Consider the following 19323-nt stretch of genomic DNA (forward strand, 5'->3'; position numbering starts at 1 on the left):
TAATCAACACTTCATGAAGTTTTAAAAATGTCTTAATGTGGACCACCAACACTTGCTCAAGTAACTCAGAAAATGCTGTTCCTTATTTAGGTTGCAAAATTTCTTTGTCAGTCTGGCTTCAGTTTCTTTAGGCAAACAGAATGCAAATATTTCCTCCAAAGTGACTCCAAAGTCACGCATTTCTTCTGAACATCATACTTTTTCCTGCTGACTTCAAATGTGGTCCACCTTGGGGTGGGGGAGGGGAGTATCAAGATTCATGATGAACTTATATGTGATTCCCAGTTTTTCAGGATCCTCCCATTTTTGCTCTTTTAAAAACACGGGGAGATAAAATACTGATCAGCAAGATAAAAATGGAATTGTATCTAATAATCAAAATGTATTACTCATTTCTCCTATTATATCAAAATTTGCAGTCAGAATTGTCTTTATTGACTTTATTTTAGTTTTTGTACACAAAGAAAAATCATGTTCATATCCATCATGAACAAAAACTTAAAAAGGCAGAACTAGAAGACATGTGTCCTTCACCAAAGTAAAGCTGTGCTAAAGGTTCCAAACATTTCAATTTTTAAAATAAATATTTTCATTTTCTGATGTCTACTTTCATGTCTTCAGAGTGTCATAGGAAAACCGAAGCCTATCATGAATTACAATTTTGTTTAGAGTCCCAGCTCACTGTGTTTGGTAACTTGCCATACCATATCCAGCTTGGTTAGGAGGAGGTATTACAGGGGGAGGGGCTTGTCCTTGGGGAGGGTGAGCACCAAATCCACCCATCCAAGCAGCAGAAGGTGATAGATCTACTCCAAATCCTTGTTGATTCCATGGTTGCCCATACACCCCATAAGGCAGTACTTGCCACCCATTTGCCATATACTGTCTGTACTGCTGTAGGTTTCCATAAACTTGGCTCCATTGGCCCCACTGACTATAGTCAACCTGTTGGAAGTTTTTAGTCATATCAGGAGATTCTTTACCCCAATAGCATTTAACAACATGTCCTTCAATTGTAGTGTCGTTCACTGAAACAATGGCATGGACTGCACTTTCATGGGTTGAAAACCTGACAAACGAATAGCCCTTCTCTGGAAAAACTCTTATTTCCATAATTTGTCCAAATGGTGAAAACATCTGTCTCATAAACTGATCTGTTAACCCAGAAGCAATTCCTCCACAGTATACAGTACAATTTTTTGGACTTGACTGGTTTACTACATCTTCAAATCTCAACTGCTTAGTGTTGTTTTCTTGTGTACTTTTAGGTGCAGGTGGTTTACATGTGGCCCAATTGGTTCGGATCTGACGACCACCCAACCACTGACCTCCCATATGCACAATTGCATTTTCTGCATCCAGTTTGTTATAAAAAGATACAAAACCATAGCCTTTGGATTTTCCAGTTGCCATGTCTTTGACTACCTGGGCATCCATGGCCTGTAAACAGATTTCTTTATTTTTCTTGGTCAATTCTCTACCATCATTTTGGAGTTTGGGCAGGATATTTTACCAAAGGGGGCAAATGCTGATTTGATATCTTCTGTTGTAATTTCTGGACTCAAATCCCCAAAAAACACATGGAAGTGATTGGAAGTATCTTTTTTCTGGCTACTTGGTGTTGTTGCCCAGTTTACTTTGACCTCCTTTCCCAAAATTTTTCTCCCATTCATAGCAGCTAATGCAGCAGCTGCATCTCTGTGTCCATAAAATTCCACAAAGCAATATGGGTCATTGCTTGTACGCTCGGTTATCATTTTACAGCTTTTACAGGGTCCAGTTTGACTGAATAATTGAAGTATAAGGACTTCGGTTACATTTCTGGAGAGGTTACCTACGTATAGAGTCCGGGGCTGTCCGTCGTCTTCCATCATGGTGGGTGCGACGGAAAGATCCCTGGACAAGGGGGAGGGAAGGGCTGGGGAAGGGAGGGGGTGGGGAGGAAGGGGAGGGGGACTCCGGGCACCGGCTGGGGACAGAGGAAAAGGCACCGAACAAAAGCTTCTAGTTTTGAGTGGAGACTGGAACAAGAGGAGGCTCTGTGACAGGTCCAAGCTGCTGTTCAAGCTGCTCTGCCACTTGCACCATAAGATCCAGCAGTTCTGATGGTACTTGAAGTGTCAGTGGCAAATAACGATGCTCTCTGGAGCATTTTGCAGGCCTGAATGATGAATCACAATGCAGACCCTTAGGATTTTGGAGCAGAGCTTTACCATCCTCTGCAGATAATTACTCTTCTCTTGAGAAACACCTTTGTCTTGCTACTGGGCCTTAGTAGAAACTGAACACTTAACCATGGGCCACCAAGTCACCATGAGACCTGAGCTGCCTATCATGAGCTGGGTGTTGTCTGACCCACCAAACCATAAAGTTGGGCATGCGCAGCAGCACTCCATCAATAAAAGGAAATGGTATATAACAGATGGGGCTCAAGCAAGTCCTGAAGGCACAAGTTACGTGAAGAAGTAGTCCAAATGCCCATGGATCCCAATCCTGCCACAACACCTTCTCTTTTCCAGCCTAGAGCTATGATCTCTTGTGGAGTTCCTTCCAGCCCACTGACTGAGGAAGAGAATACTCAGGCATGGTTTACAGATGGTTCTGCATGATATGTAGGTACCATGCAAAAGTGGACAGTTGCAGTTCTGAAGTCCCTTTCTGGGATGTCCCTAAAGGACAGCAGTGAGGGAAATTCCTCCCAGTGGATGAAACTTCAAGCAGCGCATCTGGTTGTTCATTTTGTTTGGAAGGAGATCTGACTGGAGGTGCATTTATATACTGAATCATGAGCTGTCATTAATGGTTTGGTTGGATGGTCAGAGAAGATGGTTGGAAAATTGGTGCAAAGAGGTCTGAAAAAGAGGTATGTGAATAGACCTTTGTGAGTGGGCAAAAAACATGAAGATATTTGTGTCCCATGTGAATACTCACCAGAGGGTGATTTCAGCAGAGGAAGATTTTAATAATCAATTGGATATGAAGACCTGTATGTGGAAACCAGTCTCTTTCCCTCACCACTCCTATTTTTGCCCAATGGGCTCATGAACAAAGTGGTCATGATGGTAAAGATGAAGGTTATACATGTTCAGCAACATGAATTTTCAATCACCAAGGCCAACCTGGCTGCAGCCTCTAATGAGTGACCAGTCTGCCAGCTGCAGAGACCCAACCTCAGTCCCTGATATGGCACCATTCCCCAAGGTGATCAGCCTGCTACCTGGTGGTAGGTTGAATACATTTGAAACTTCCATCATGGATGGGTCAGTGCTTTGTTCTAACTGGAATAGAAACATACTCCATATATGGGTTTGCCTTCCCAGCACATAATGCTTCTGCCAAAACCACCATCCATTAACTTATGGAATGCCATATCCACCAAGATTGTATTACACACAGCCTTTCTTCTGATCAAGGAACCCACTTCATAGCAAACAAAGTGTGTGAATGGGCACATACTCATGAAATTCCATGGTCTTACCATGTTCCTCATCATACATAGGCAGCTGAGATGTTAGAACAGTGGAATGGCTTTTTGAAGACTTAATCATAGTGCCAACTAGTTGTCAATACTTTGCATGGCTGAGACAGTGTTCTCCAGGAGGCTCTGCATGCTCTGAATCAGCATCCGCTCTATGGTGCTGTTACTCCCATAGCCAGGATTCTTAGGTCCAGGAATCAAGGGGTGAAAATTGGAGTGCCACCACTTACAATCACTCCTAATGATCCCTTAAAGATTTTTTTGTTTTGTTTTGTTTTGCTTCCTCTCCCTGCATCCTTAAGCTCTTCTGGTTTACAGATCTTGGTTTCAAAAGGAAGTGTGCTCCCACCAGGAGACACAATAATGATTCCATTGAACTGAAAGTTATGACTGCTTCCTGACCATTTTGGGCTTCTCATGCCTCTGAATCAACAGGCAAGGAAGGAGATTACTGTACTGGCTGGAGCAATTGATCTATCTAGAGGAAGTAGGACTGCAACTACACAATAGAGGTAAAGAATATTTTTTGTGGAATACAGAAGATCCCCTGGGGCTTCTCTTAATAATTTCATTCCCTGTGATTAAATTCAATGGAAAACTGTAACAACCCAATCCAGACATGACTACCAATGGTCCAGAAACTTCAGGAATGAAGGTTTGGGTCACCACCAGGCAAGGAACCATGACAAGTTGAGGTACTTGCTGGGGAGAAGAAAAAAATGGAATGGGTAATGGATGAAGGTAGTGATAAAAATGAACTAGGACCACATGTCCAGTTATAGAAACAAGGACTGTATTGGTATGACTATTTCTTCTTTATTTTGTTATTAGTGTGCTTGTATTTGTACAGAAAGCATATATCTTTGTTTTCTTCTCTCTCATATCCCCTTATGATATGACATAAGTTGTATTTTTTATATTATAGTATTTAAGTCATAGGATAACAAGTTTAAGAGTGATTATTACTCAAGGACATGTACCTTTTTCTGGAGAGATTTAGTGCATTTCTGGTTGTACACAGAGTACTAGGTGAAAAAATATGTCTGTTATTGTTTCTATTTAGAGTCTATGTATGGTTTAAAGTGATGTTTATTGCCGCAAAGTTGACAAGGATTGGACTGTGGTGATTAGGTTATGTGTCAACTTGGCCAGATATGGTGCTCAGCTGTCTGGTTAAGCAAGCACTAGCCTATCTCATGCTGTAAGGACATTCTGTGGACTTAAATCATCAGTATGTTGATTGCATCTGTGGTCAATTACATCTGCAGTTGGCTAAGGGGAATGTCTCCCACAGTGAGAGACATATAATCTAATTGGTGGAAGGCTTTTTAGGGAGAGGCGACAGCTTCAAGGGACAGAATAGAGAAATCTTGTCTCTACTTCAGCTACCCAGCCTCTCCTGGGGAATTCACGAAAAGACTTTCATCAGAGTGCTAGCTTACAGCCTGCTCTCCAGAATTTGGGCTCATGGATCCCCACAGTTTCATGAGACACCTTTATAAAATCTCATAATATTTACGGATATCTCCTGTTGGTTCTGTTTCCCTAGAGAACCCTGATTAATGCCAGGGGCTTTATAAAAACTATTCTGCACTGAATGTAACCATAAATTGAAACTATAGCAGTATTTGTCAAACTATATGGGTGCTGTTGTCAGAGACAGACCAATTGAATGTTGAGCAAAGCCAGAAACCACATTCTTCTTTAAAACTTAATTTTATACTTTTGCTGGGAAATCAATGTTACTATTTTCACTAGATTACTTTAGAAATCTTTCATATCCTTTGGATTTGCTTCCTGCTTCAGTTTATTCTCAAAATTTTGAGAAGAGAAAGAAGATAATAATACATTGTCATTATATAATATAGCCATTCCAAAAATCTAAATAAAAGGGTTTTTGCAAAAACTCCTTCACCTTTACATCAACAATTCTTGAGGCTAAATTTTCCTATATGAATCCAAATTTTAGCTAATAAATTTAAAATTTAATTATAATTTCTGGGCCAATTACCTTAGATACTAAAATAATATTTGATGTTAAGTTGTTAATATTTCTTAGTTTGTTAAATTCTTGGAATCCCTTGTCTTGACTCAAGTGTATTGGGTGACTAAGATTTATAATTACTTAATAGTTTAGATGATGAGGGAAACATCTTGCTAGCTACAATAGCACTTATAACCCTTTCCTGCCCAACTGGTCTGCCCAACTGATGTGTGTCCTTACAGAAGGAAACCCCTATATTTAAAGGGCATTACTATCATTTACCCCTCACTAGCCAGTGAACTTTTGATGAAGGCCTTCAATCTCTTCTACTCAAAATAGGATTAAGGAAATGAAGTTCTAAAAAATATTCCATTTTTTTTTCATTTATTAAACCATCATTATGTCCAGGAAAATAATAAAAAGTTAAGGAAACTGCAAAATACAACAATTACAAACCCAATTCAATGAGCTACACATATGTCCCATAGAGTTTAGAGTTATTGAGCACTTACCCTGTTAATACCCTGGTTGATCTGTGTGATTCCTCTTTGAAAAATAGAATTACAGAAGAGGTAAGATCAATAATATTCTTAGCTCTAGCCTGGTTCAGCCTTTGCTGAAACTGTTTAAGTATTTCCCTCCCTTGTGTCCCACAAATTTTTTGTCCTATATTTTCCAACTATGTTATTTCCCTGCTTGAACCAGTTGGAAACTTCTTAATGCCCATATGAGAAGTCTGAAAATCTGTATATAGAAGATCATCCATGATCATTTCATGATTATCTATGCATGAACCCAACATCTCACTGCTCATCTTCAGATCACTTCCTTTGGAATAAGTAACAGGTGGCTTTGAAATGTGCCACGGGTTTGGTTTCCTATGTGTTGATAGACTGTTGCCTAGTGCACAGCCTTAGTCTATCATTTTGTTAGTTCAGTATATTCCTACACATTTTAAAATCTTGCAAATGTCATGAGCACTTCCTCCTTGATAAAATTGACTTTAAACTTTTTGTACTTACCATATAATGAACCACTGTAATTTTTATAAAACTACATGGTGATTAGTTGTTTTCTTAAGTGGAAAAATTGTTTATTGGATAATTCAAATTATGCATAATATTTTCCTCTCTTCAGCTCAAACTGAGTCAGTTTTTTCAGCAATCCTCTGTTCTGATTCTTTGCCTCTGGCATTTAGCAGCTTATGCTAATTGTAGGACTGTTCTCAAATGGGAGAAGAGGAAGAGAAATCTTTCAAGATCAAGAAATAAGAAATAGAAAATTTCCCATACTTTTGAAAGGGGAGAAAGTTTAGTAGTTCATGTGAAGATGGGGAGTTGAGCAACATTCCAAGGAGGTGGTGAGAACCCAGAACAGAGTTGTACAGACTATGTCTTTGAGTTTGTACTTTATGCACAGGGTTTACAACCTTGGCTGAGGTTCCTGTACCTCATGCTTAGAAAGAATCAGAAAACTTGGGATCTCTGAGGATATCTCAGTGAGGATATCAGAAGTGACCATGATGGACAAAAGAGCTATTGTCTTTTCTCTTTACTCAACACCATATAATCTACTCAACTTCTGGCTCCACATGATTCATTACAGACAAATATAAAAAGAACCCAGACCTTTGTGTTAGACACACCTTTATTTGAATCTCAATTTTTTCACTTATCTGCTGCATAAAATTGTTCATGTTGAACTTTCTGTGCCCCAGATTTATGATCAGTGATATCTGCTTAAAGAAAATATTAAATGTGAAAAATATTAAATGTGATTCTAGAATTTTTCATAAGTATTTTTCTAATTTTCCTTACTAAAATTACTTTTGTTAACCCAAATTCTACTGATAAGGTCCCCCAAACACGCTTGAATCACCAATGTTTTTGATTCACATGTTTATGTTTTAACATTTGTAATAAATTGCATTATATATGATCTGAGTTATGATTTAAAATGCTGTCAAGTGAAATATTATAGACTAAAAATGAAAAATGATATCATATCAACTTTAAAGAAACAATAGAATGTATTGTACACTTAGGGATGTCTAAAGCTATTGCCTTTGAAGAGAAATTGAAAAAGGCAAAAAAGGCAAGGGATAAGAACACTTTAATGAAATATGTTTGATTAGAATGTATAAATATTTTCTTAGTTTTGTTTTCTAGAAAATGGAACCACCAAAATAAGCCCTCACTATATTGGAATTCAGAAGCTAAATAGTAAATTCAGCCAGACTTTCTGTCACATCATTTAGAGAAAGTCAATTAAGTGGAACATTAAAAGCTGATGAATCAAATGGTGGCATAAAACAACAATTAGAAAATAATCAGTTAATGAAGTAAAATGACTACGGAGAAGTCATCAAGGCAGTAGCAGAAGCAGTCCATTAATGGAAAGTGACATTGAAGAATAGAAATGTCAAATACAACAGCAACTATGACCAAAAATATATTGCATATATTCATACAGATAATTGGGTTAAAATGCCTCCAGTGCTTAGGGTTTTTTCCTAGTGTTGATTTGGCATTGTTAAAAAAATCTTAAATTTAATCTGCTCTTTAGATGACCTCCAAATAAATCCTCTCATGTTCATAAAGCTGTCATATAGACCCCTTGTTCAAATATTAGATTTCTGTAGTTTAAAAAATAAACATAATAAGGAATACATATGAATAACATATCAAAAATTACTCTTGCTCTCTTTCTAATATGGTCTACAAGATTGAAGAAATTCCAAACTGCCATTCCATGGCTCAGAATGAGGGAGAAAGGTGATGTATTGTCACACTGAAGTGAAGAGATTTGAGAGTATACTGATGAAGTCAATTAGATTACAGTATTTCTCCCTTCCCATAAGCATCAACTGCTTTTGGGCACAAGTTCCCACAGTAAAAATCCCTTAGTTAATTACAGCCTAGGCATTAACAAGTAGCTGTAACTCTGAGAAAATGTCTTGCAAAAGCATAAACAACACAAAACATTAATACAATTTCTTACTTCTAAATTACTACCTTTACAGCCTTGGTTCTGAAGTATTTGTTTTGTTTTATTTTGTTTTTTATCCTAGGTGATTGATGAATATTTCTATCTTCCTCCTGGTGATACATAAAACTCCCCTAGACATGTCAAATGTATGTAACAATACATATTTTTTGACTCAGTTTACTTTTGGAGAAAAGGAGAAATCAATATTGAATTATTTGTCTGACAATTTCATGATCATTTGATTTAATGATTGTGGTATCATTTTCTAATTAGTTTAAGTCCTTTCATCATGAAACATGTATCACTCAAATGCTAACAAAAACCTCATTGTATATCATAAAGCAGTTACCCCATTATGCAATTCGAGATACTGTAAACAAAGACACAATGTATCATTTTCTTTTTTCCATGATGTAGAATGGAGCCAAACTGAATACAACTCGTTTTAGTAGAGTTGAAATTTAATGAATAAACAAGGTCCAACCCCTATGGGCTAAGTTAGAAAAAGAAAATTAAAGTATAAAATTAGAGATAAGATAAAGAGGTGGTGGATTTATCAAATAAGAATAAAAACAAGTCAGTATAATATTTTAAGCATAAATAGTATATCTCAGCTGTAATAAATATCCTGATACAAAGTTTATCAGGAATTCATACTTCACAGACCTAAACCTGAGGCCCAAAATTATGATGCATCTTCTTTTACTCTGCAGCCCATGTTGGAGTTAAGTTGCATAGCTCAAAACTTGTGCATCCATACATGGTGGTCCTAGAAAACATTGTCTTTTGGGGGTGTCTCAGGCTTATTCCTTACATGAATTACAGAACATGATATGTTGCACAAAACCCACACATACACACACACAGAATGAATTGAGGTCTCCATCCACCCACAGCTCATGCTCAGAGGTTCTGCCAAGGGAAAGAGAAAACCTTGAAGAATGGTCATACCTTCCCTCACATTACCAAAGAGCAAAACTTTTATTTTGATCAGACTGGAGCATTTTATGGCAAAGGATCTGTGGTGGTTTGCTGATATTTTGCATCCCAGGAAAGGTCATATTCTTTCAATCCATTCCTCTGGGTGCAGACCTATAGTGGATGGGTCCCTTAGGTTAGGTTATTTCAATTGAGATATGACACAGCCCATTCAAGGTGGTCCTTAATCCTTTTACTGGATTCCTTTATGGGAACATAAAGGACAAAGAAAAAGCCTAGAGAGTTCAGAGAGAAACACACAGAGAAGTTTAGAGAGCAAAAAGTCCCTGGAGGAGCTAAGAGATGAATCCATTGAAGCCAGAAGTTGAAAGCAATGAAATTCAGGAGAGAAGGACCAGCAGACACCAGCCATGTGTCTTTCCATGTGACAAAGGTGTCCCAGATACCAGCAGCATTTTTCCAGAGAAGGTATCTTCCTGTTGATGCATTAATTTGGACATATTCATAGCCTTAGAATTGTAACTTGTAAGCTAATAAATCCCCATTGTAAAAGCCAGTCCATTTCTGGTACATTGCATTTCAGTAGCTTTAGTAAACTCAAACAGGGCCTTTTCAAAAACAAAGGAGAATTCAGTTAGAAATTAGTGGAAACTAACACAAAAAGAAGATTGTGAGATCATTAAAAGAAGATTCGCCAGATGCTTAACTAGGTGGTCAAGACAAAAGATAGAGAAATAAAATCCAATTTACCGCTACTGCCCAGATAGTCATGAAGACCATGGTCATGCACAAGGTAATATTACTGAGGAGCAACCAGAGAATTATTTTCTGAGCTACCAGTCTGTTGAGGATTGCATCATGTCCCTGAGAAGACATGTGCAAGTAGTGACTCCTAGTTCTCTGGGTGTGAATCCATTTGCAAATATTTCCTTTCAAGATATTATTAGTTCATGTGTGACCAAACTCAAAGTGTGTGGGTCTTATTCCACTATGGCTGACATCCTTATATGCAAGGGAAATTGGACACAGAAGAGGAAAACAGAGGAGGAAGCAGAAATAGGCAACAGTGACATAGAGGCAGAGACTGAGCCATAAGTAGAATGCTATAGATTCTGGGAGAAAGTATGGCCTAGTGATGCTTTGATTTTTGATTTCTAGCATTCAAAACTGTGAGTCCATAAATTTCTGTTTTTTAAGACAATGAATTTTTGATATTTATCATATTGGCCCTGGGAAACTAAGACATTATGCCAAGTAAAAATGTGGATTCCAAGCCACATACAGCTCCAGTGGTAAAAGCTGAAAACCTTATGGTTCTCAGGGCTGATATGGTTCTCTGACAAATCAATGGCTTACCATCCAACGGTGATGACTCAGAGGAAACTCCTAGGAAATCAGGCTTAAAGATAAAAAAAGGAAAAAAAAAACAGTTTGAAAGGAACATTAGAAGCTTCACATTACAAGAAAAATTTACTGAACCAGTATAGCTAAATCACAAATCATAAAAAGAAGAAAGAAAGAAAAGCAAGCCCTGGAGGGGAGTAAGTATCCATAAGTGCTAGAATATGTTACCTAAAATTTGAAACATGCAATAAAACATTTTGAGGCTTGAAATGAATCAGGAAAATGTGACCCATAAACACACACACAAAAAAGTGTGAGTTGAAATTATGTTTGAGAAGGTCTATAAAACTGACTTATCATATAAAGACTTCAAATGTACTATCATAAATATATTTAAGAACTAAAGGAAATGATGATTAAAGGATTAAAGGAAGATGTGATTATAATGCCTTATTTAATAGAAAATATCAAAAAAGATAGAGAAGTTATTTTAGAAAGAAAACAAATTATATATTCTGCTTTTGAAAAGTATAATGACCAAAAAGTAATAAAGAGAGGGGTGCAACAATAGATTTGAGGCATCAGAAGAAATAGTGAAATGAAAATATTTTAATAGAGACTAAGTAATCTGAAGAACAGGGAAGATATAAGGGAGAAAAATGAACAGAGTCTCACAGAAGTGTGTGTGTGTGTGTGGGGGGGGGGGAATCAAGAGCAGAAACATGTGCCTAATGAGAGAACCAGAAGGAAAGAAGACTGAGAAAGGAATCAAAAACATTTAAATTCATGTTGCCTGAAAACATCATAGTTTTCATGACAAACATTAATTCATACATCCAAGAATCTCAATAAACTCCAAGTAGAATAAATACAAAAATATCCGGACCCAGGCACATTACAAGCAATACACTGAAAGACAAAGAAACAATCTTTAAAGAATCTGTGAAAAGAATGACACATCATTGACAAGAGAACTCCAATAAGATCAACAGCTGATATCATCAGAATTAATTGAAGTCAGTAGACAGTGGTATTACATATTAAAAGTTCTAAAATGAATACAATAAAAATAAATGCCAAATAAGAATAATGTATCCAGAAAACTAACCATCAAAAATGAAGGCAAAATAAAATATTCCCAGATGAAAAATGAGACTATCTTTGGTTTATTCAAACACCACAATTACATGGAACTTTGAATAGGAAGTGAGATACAGTAGGTTTGTATAGGTTAGAGTGAAATAGTGAAACATCCCAAAGTAATTTGGGCAGAGAATAAAAAATATATTTACAGAGCCCCCCACCCCCACCCTGAGGAGCTGGAGGAAGGTGCAGAAGTATTGGACATCCTCACTTGGATTGATGTTGATGTCACAAACATTGGGACTGGCGGTTTGATGTGCTGAGCCTTTGATCATGGGACTTGCCCTTATGAAGCTCATCACTGCAAAGGAGAGGCTAAACTTGCATATAATTGTGCCAAAGAGTCTCTCCCTGAGTACCTCTTTGTTGCTCAGATGTGGCCCTCTTTCTCTAACTGAGCCACCTTGGCAAGTGAACACACTGCCATCCCCCCTACATGAGACCCAACTCCCAGGGGTGTAAATCTCCCTGGCAACACAGGATATGACTCCCGGAGGTGAATCTGGTCCTGGCATTGTGGGGTTGAGAATATCTTCTTGACCAAAAGGGGGATTCAAAACGAGATGAAATAGTTACAGTGGCTGAGAGATTTCAAATGGAGTCGAGAGTTCACGCTGATGGACATTCTTATGCACCTTATAGACAATACCTCTTAAGTTTTAATGTATTGGAATAGCTAGAAGTAAATATCTGAAACTACCAAACTCCAACCCAGTAGTCTAGACTCCTGAAGACAATTATATAATAATGTAGATTACAAGGGGTGACAGTGTGATTGTGAAAACCTTGTGGATCACACTCCCTTTATCTAGTGTCTGGATGGATGAGTAGAAAAATGGGGATAAAAACTAAATGGCAAATAGTGTGAGATGGGGGGATGGTTTGGGTGCTCTTTTTTCACTTTTATTTTTTATTTTTATTCTGATTCTTTCTGATGTAAGGAAAATGTTCAGAAATAGATTGTGGTGCTGAACGCATAACTGTATGTTCGTACTGTGAACAGTTGATTGTATACCATGGATGATTGTATGGTATGTGAATATATTTCATTAAAACTGAATTAAAACAAAAATGAGACTATCTTGCTAGTAGGCCTGCCTTAAAATAAATAGTAGAGGAAATTCTCTAGGCAAAAAGTGAAACCAGGCTGTAATTTGAAACCACATGAAAAAAAAGCACTAGCAATGTAAAATAAGGGGGCAAATATAAAACACAGTGTAACTGGATATTTTTTATTATATTAACTAACTTTAAATAAAAAAGCAGTTGCAAGTCTTTTACCCAATTTCTTATTTAGGTTGAATAGACATCTTTCAAAAGAAGATATACAAATAGCTGGAAAGCTCATGAAAAGATGTTCAACATCATGAGCAATTAGGGAAATGCAAACCAAAACCACAATGAGGAACTATTTTACACCCATTACTCTAGCTGCTATTAAAAAGAAGGAAAATAACAAGTGGTAGAGAAGATGCAGAAAAATAAAGCATTCATTCATTGCTGATAGCGTTGTAAAATTCTGCAGTTGCTGTGGAAGAGAATTTGGTGGTTCCTTAGAAAGCTAATCATAGAAATACCATATGACCTGGCAATCCCATTACAAGGTATATGCCTAAAAGTATTAAAAATGAGAACTCAAATATCTGCACACTGATGTTCATAAGGCATTATGCACAATTGTCAAAAGGTGGAAACAACACAGATGCCCATCAACCAATGAATGGATAAATAAAATATTGTATATACATACAATGGAAAATTATTCAGCTGTAAAAAGGAATGAAGTTCTGATACATGCAACAACATGGATGAACACTGAAGACAATTTTTTGAGTGAAATAATTTCAACACAAAAGGACAATGTGCAGTTTTGGAGCTGTTTTGTACCCCAGAAAATGCCATGTTCTTTTAATTCATCCCTGTGGAGGCAGACCTATTGTGGGTGGGGTCCCTTAATTAAATTGTTTCAATCCAAGGTGGGTCTTAATTGTTTACTGGAGTTCTTTATTTTCACACATGGCAGAGATATTTAGAGAGAGTTTAATGAGAGAAAAATGCCTGGGAGATGCTAAGAGAGAACCTACAGATGATCAGGGAGAAAGTCATTGGATTCAGAAGCTGAAAGTGTTGAAGCCCAGGAATGAAGGACCATCAGACACAGGCCATGTACCTTGTTCTCTGACAGAGCAACCCCAGACGACAGCAACCTTCCTTCAGAGAACATATCCTCTTTTTGTTGCCTTAATTTGGACATTTCCATGGCCTTAGAATTGTAACTTGTAACTTTATAAATCCCCATTATTAAAAGCCAACCCATTTCTGGTATATTGCATTTCGGCAGCTTTAGCAAACTGAAACAGGCAGTGCGATGGTTAGATTCATGTGTCCACATGGCCAGAAAATGGTACCCAGTTGTCATATCTAGCAAGCACTGGCCTAACTGCTACTGTTAACATGATTCATGTACTTAAATCATTTATAACTTGATTGCATCTATGGCTGATTACATCTACAATCAACTAAGGAGAGTGTCTTCCACAAAGGGAGATTTTTCATCCAATCAGTTGAAGGTTTTAAAAGGAGAATTGATAACTTCAGCTGTCAGAAGAGAGAATTTTCAGCTCTACTTTAGCTAGCCTCTTCTGAGGAAGTCATTGAACACCTTCATTTGGAGTTTCCAGCTTGTAGCCTGCCCTATGGAATTTGGGATCATGCATCCCCACAGTTACATAAGAAACTTTCATAAAATCTCATATCTACAGACATCTCTTGCTGCTCATGTTTCCCTAGAGAATTAAGAAAAGTGAACAGGGTCTGAGGAACCTGTGGGACAACATCATTTGTACAAATATAGACACTCTGGGAGGCACAGAATGAGAAGAAAAAGTGTGGAGAGAGTATTTGAAGAAATAATGGCTCAAAACTTCCTAAATTTAGCAAAAGACATTATATACACACCCAAGTTACTCAGTGAACTCCAAACAGCCAAACAGGATAACTAAAGGGAGTTGTCAGCTGAAAAAAAAAAAAAAAAAAAAAAAAAAGAAAGGAAAGAGAGACCTGGAGAAGTATACAGAATAGAAGAGCACTGGTAAGGGTAACATAGAGGAAAAAAGAGAGGGAGGGTAAAAAATATAACTGAAAAATAAAAACAAAAGGTTAAGATGGTTAGTTCAAGAACTGCCTTTACAGTAATAACTTTGAATGTGAATGAATTAAACTCCCCAATTTTAAGATACAGACTGGCAGAATAGATTAAAAAGTATAATTCATCAATAATACTCTTTACAGTAGAATCATCTTGACAGAATGACACAAGGAGAATGAAAGTGAAAGGACTGTATAAAAATATTCCATGCAAGCTATAATAAAAAGAAAGCAGGGGTAGCTATCCTAATATAGAATTTAAATGTAAAAATGATATAGGAGACAAAGAAGGACACTACATATTAATAAAAGGGAAAATTCACCAGGAAGAAATAACAGTCATAAATGTTTATGTACCCAATCAAGAGCTCCAAAGTACATGAGGCAAACATTGGCAAAACTGAAGGGAGCTATAGACATTTGTTCAATAATAGTGGGATACTTCAATACAGCACTGTCTTCTATAGATTAGTGTTGATTAGATTGGAATCCTTTGACTGTTTCCATGGAGATGTGATTCAGTCAACTGTGAGTGAAACATCTGATTGGATAATTTTCATTGAGGAGTTACCCCACCCATTCAGGGTGGGTGTTAATTGGATCACTAGAGTTATATAAAAGAAATCACAGGCAGAAGGACCTCAGAGCAACTGAGAGTGACATTTTGAAGAGGAGCTTCAGCTAACAGAGGACAAAATGCCCCAATAGCAACATTTTGGAGAATGCTATTTTGAAACAATGTGGGAACAAGTGGATGTCAGCCACATGCCTTCTGAGTGAACAGAGGTTTTCTGGATGCCATTAGTCATTCTTCTCTGAAGGTATCTTATGGTTGACACCTTAGCTTGGACACTTTTATGGCCTTCAGACTGTAGCTTTGTAACCAAATAAACTCCCTTTATAAAAGCCAATCCATTTCTGGTATTTTGCATTCCAGCAACATTATCAAACTGGAATGGGGGTAAGAGTTTGGGAATGTTTGGGGTTATCATAATGGTCTAAAATTGAGAGTGATGATGATTACACAACTAAGTGAGGATAATATGAAATAGTAATTGCTTACTTTGCATAGAATACATGCTATGTGAAAGTAGTGACCCCCTAATTAAAAAAATTATGCCCTTGATCTTGAGACTTACTCTTATGAAACTTACTTCTGGAAAGGGGAGGCTAAGCCTATCTATAATTTTGCTTGAGTAACCTCCAGAGAACCTTTTTTTTTGCTCAGATGTGGCCCTTTCTCTTTCTAAGCCCAATTCTGCAAATAATTTCATTACAGTTCTGGTTTGCTAATGCTGCCATTATGCAAAATACTAGAAATGGGTTGGTTTTTATAAACAGGGTTTATTTGGTATGCCAGTTTGAATGTATTATGTCTCCTAAAACTCCATTATCTTTGATGTAATTTTGTGTGGGCAGAGGTATCAGTGTTGATTAGATCATAATTTCTTGAGTGTTTCCATGGAAATGCACCCCACCCAACTGTGGGTGATGACTCCGATTGGATAATTTCCATGGAGGTGTTACCTCACCCATTCAGAGTGGGTCTAAATTAAATCACTGGAGCCATGTAAATGAGCTGACAAACAGAAGGAACTCAGTGCAGCTGTGAGTGACATTTTGAAGAGGAACTACAGCCAAGAGGGACACTTTGAAGAACACCCAGGAGCTGAGAGAAACTGCAGATGAGATACAGTTTGAAGATGGCCACTGAAAGCAGACTCTGGCTCTGGAGAAGCTTAGAGAGGACAAACATCCCAACAGCAACTGAGAGTGACATTTTTGAGGAGCTGAAGCCTAGAGAGGAACATCCTAGGAGAAAGCCATTTTCAAACCAGAACTTTGGAGCAGACACCAGCCATGTGCCTTCCCAGCTAACAGAGGTTTTCTGGACACCATGGACCATCCTCCAGTGAAGGTACCTGATTGCTGATGTGCTACCTTGGACATTTTATGGCCTTAAGATTGTAACTGTGTAACCATATAACCCCCCTTTATAAAAGCCAATCCATTTCTGGTGTTTTGCATGCTGGCAGCATTAGCAAACTAGAATATTTGGATACACAGTTTCAGCCTTAAGGCCATAAATTGTCCAAGTTAAGGCATCAACATCTGGGTACCTTCACTGGAGGATGGCCAATGGTGTCCAGAAAACCTCTGTTAGCTGGGAAGGCACATGGCAGGCATCTGCCCTGGATTTCAGGTTTCCAAATGGCTTTCTCCCAGGAAGTTCCTCTCTAGGCTGCAGCTTTCAATGACTGTCTTTAAAACATCTCTCATTTGTAGCTGCTCTGAGCTCCTTCTGTCTGTTAACTCTTTGCATGTTTCCAGTGACTTAATTCAGACCCACTCTGAATGGGTGGGGTAACACCTTTCTGGAAATTATCCAATCAGAGGTCTTGCCCATAGTTGATTGAATCACATCTCCATGGAAACAATCAATACGTTCTAACATAATCAACACTAATACATCTGCCCCCACAGACTGCATTAAAGAATATGGCTTTTTCTGGGGGACATAATATATACAAACCAACACAATTATCCTCTCCCCATATGTGACATGACTTTCAAGGGTGTGAGTCTCCCTGATGATGTGGGACATGACTTCTTGGGATGAGCCTTGCCCTGGCATTGTGGGATTGAGAATGCCTTCTTGACCAAAAGGGGGAAAAGAAATGTAACAAAAAAAGGTTTCAGTGGCTAAGAGATTTCAAATTGAGTTGATAGCTTGTTCTGGGGGTTACTCTTATGAAAATGTCAGCTAGATATCACAAATTGCCACAGTATGCCAAGCTCCAACCATCAGTATTCCTGCAAACTCTAAAGAATACCGAAGTCTCTGAGACACTAAAAAATTGCACTCACTAAGTTTATTTTTCAGAAATTTAAAAACTCCAGATTGTTCCTACGCCACATACATCTCAAAAACCAGAAGGAACATTCTTTTCAGAACATCAACTAGATGCATTCCCTTTTCCTATAATGTCAACCACCCTTTTCAATATGAAAAATTTAGGGTGTTTGTTGCCTAGATATCCCTGAAGATTAAGACAGTGATCAAATTACAGGGAGGAATAACAACAGACAATATAGGGTTTAACAAAATATTATGACTACTGACTCATTATATAGATATTTCTTTTAGTATCTAGTGTATTAGAACAACTAGAAGGAAATAACTGAAATTGTGGAACTCTAACCCACACCATACTTTGAAATGTGCTCTGCAACTTCTTTAAACTGCATTTTGAAAGTTATTTTTCTGTATGTATACTATATTTCACAATAAAAAATCTTTAAAAATAAACCTAACAAGGGCCATATGCCAGAGGTCACACCCTGATTACACAGATAACAAATCTGGTCAGTGATTCATTGTGTGGGACGCTCACTTATTCATCTTGATTGGAAATACCAGACAGTTATAAAGTTATAACTCTTCTATGATGTTGAATATGTAAGGCTGTTGTAAATGACAGTTTGGGAAATTCATTCATTCCTTTTTTTGTAAATCCTTTTGACTGTATTATATGATCCAGGAAATATTCCAGGTCCTGGAAATTCAGCAGGGACCTAATATTCCGGGTCTCCACAGGGAAATGGCTGGAATTGTCCAGAATGAATATGGAAATAAAAACAAATGGAGGATGAATAAGCCTGAATGTTTTCCACACCCCTAATGATTTGACAAAAATACAACAGGTTTCTCAGATGAATAATAGAGGCTAGGATTAGAAGTACTCTCCAGAACAGGTTAAAAATGTTGACAGTTATCATAAGAAAATTGGAAGCCAATTTTATACTTGTTTTTGATAAGGGGTAAATATATAAAAATTATAGTACATAACTCAGTGCAGGACATAATTTTGTTGCCATTTCATTTCCAATTGAATTGGTTATTTGAGAAGAATTCAAGGGTTTCTTTTCATTTTTCCATTTTTATTTTCTTTTTCTCTGAATATAGTGTCATTTTTGCCTGAAAAAAAGGAATGATAAAAAAAGCATTTATAAAAATTTATGACTATTGATATTTGTATTTATATAAACATTAAAATGTATATCTTTTACATTCTAGGAAAAATTGGATTTCTTTGAATAAAATATCATTCAATTACAAAAAAAAAAAAAAAACTGAGAATATGAAAGCTCTTAGAGACAGAAGTTAGATTACATGTTTCCAGGGGTGGAGAAAGAGGGATGGAGATTTTACGCATAATGGGTGTGATGTTTCTGTTTGGGGAGATAGGAAAACTTTAGGAATGGATGGTGGTGTGGGTACTATGACACTATGAATGTG

General features: G+C 37.3%; 1 protein-coding gene across 1 annotated transcript; it reads right to left on the reverse strand.

The window, feature by feature from the left end:
• Positions 1–425: 425 nt before the first annotated feature.
• LOC119527583 (nucleolysin TIAR-like) lies at positions 426–1965 on the reverse strand. The gene is made up of 2 exons (XM_037827793.1): positions 1482–1965; positions 426–1440 (listed from the first exon to the last, which is right to left on the reverse strand). Exons 1-2 carry the CDS (start codon positions 1872–1874, stop codon positions 679–681), a joined length of 1155 nt encoding a protein of 384 aa, XP_037683721.1. The 5' UTR covers positions 1875–1965; the 3' UTR covers positions 426–678.
• Positions 1966–19323: the final 17358 nt, after the last annotated feature.

The sequence above is a fragment of the Choloepus didactylus genome, chromosome 1, assembly GCF_015220235.1.
Source record: "Choloepus didactylus isolate mChoDid1 chromosome 1, mChoDid1.pri, whole genome shotgun sequence".
Lineage (NCBI taxonomy): Eukaryota > Metazoa > Chordata > Mammalia > Pilosa > Megalonychidae > Choloepus > Choloepus didactylus.

Coding starts and splice junctions, on each gene's coding strand:
- LOC119527583 (XM_037827793.1), bottom strand. CDS start 1,874: ATGATGGAAGACGACGGACAGCCCCGGACTCTATACGTAGGTAACCTC. Junction 1,441..1,481: donor GCCCAAACTCCAAAATGATG/GTAGAGAATTGA, acceptor ATCTGTTTACAG/GCCATGGATGCCCAGGTAGT.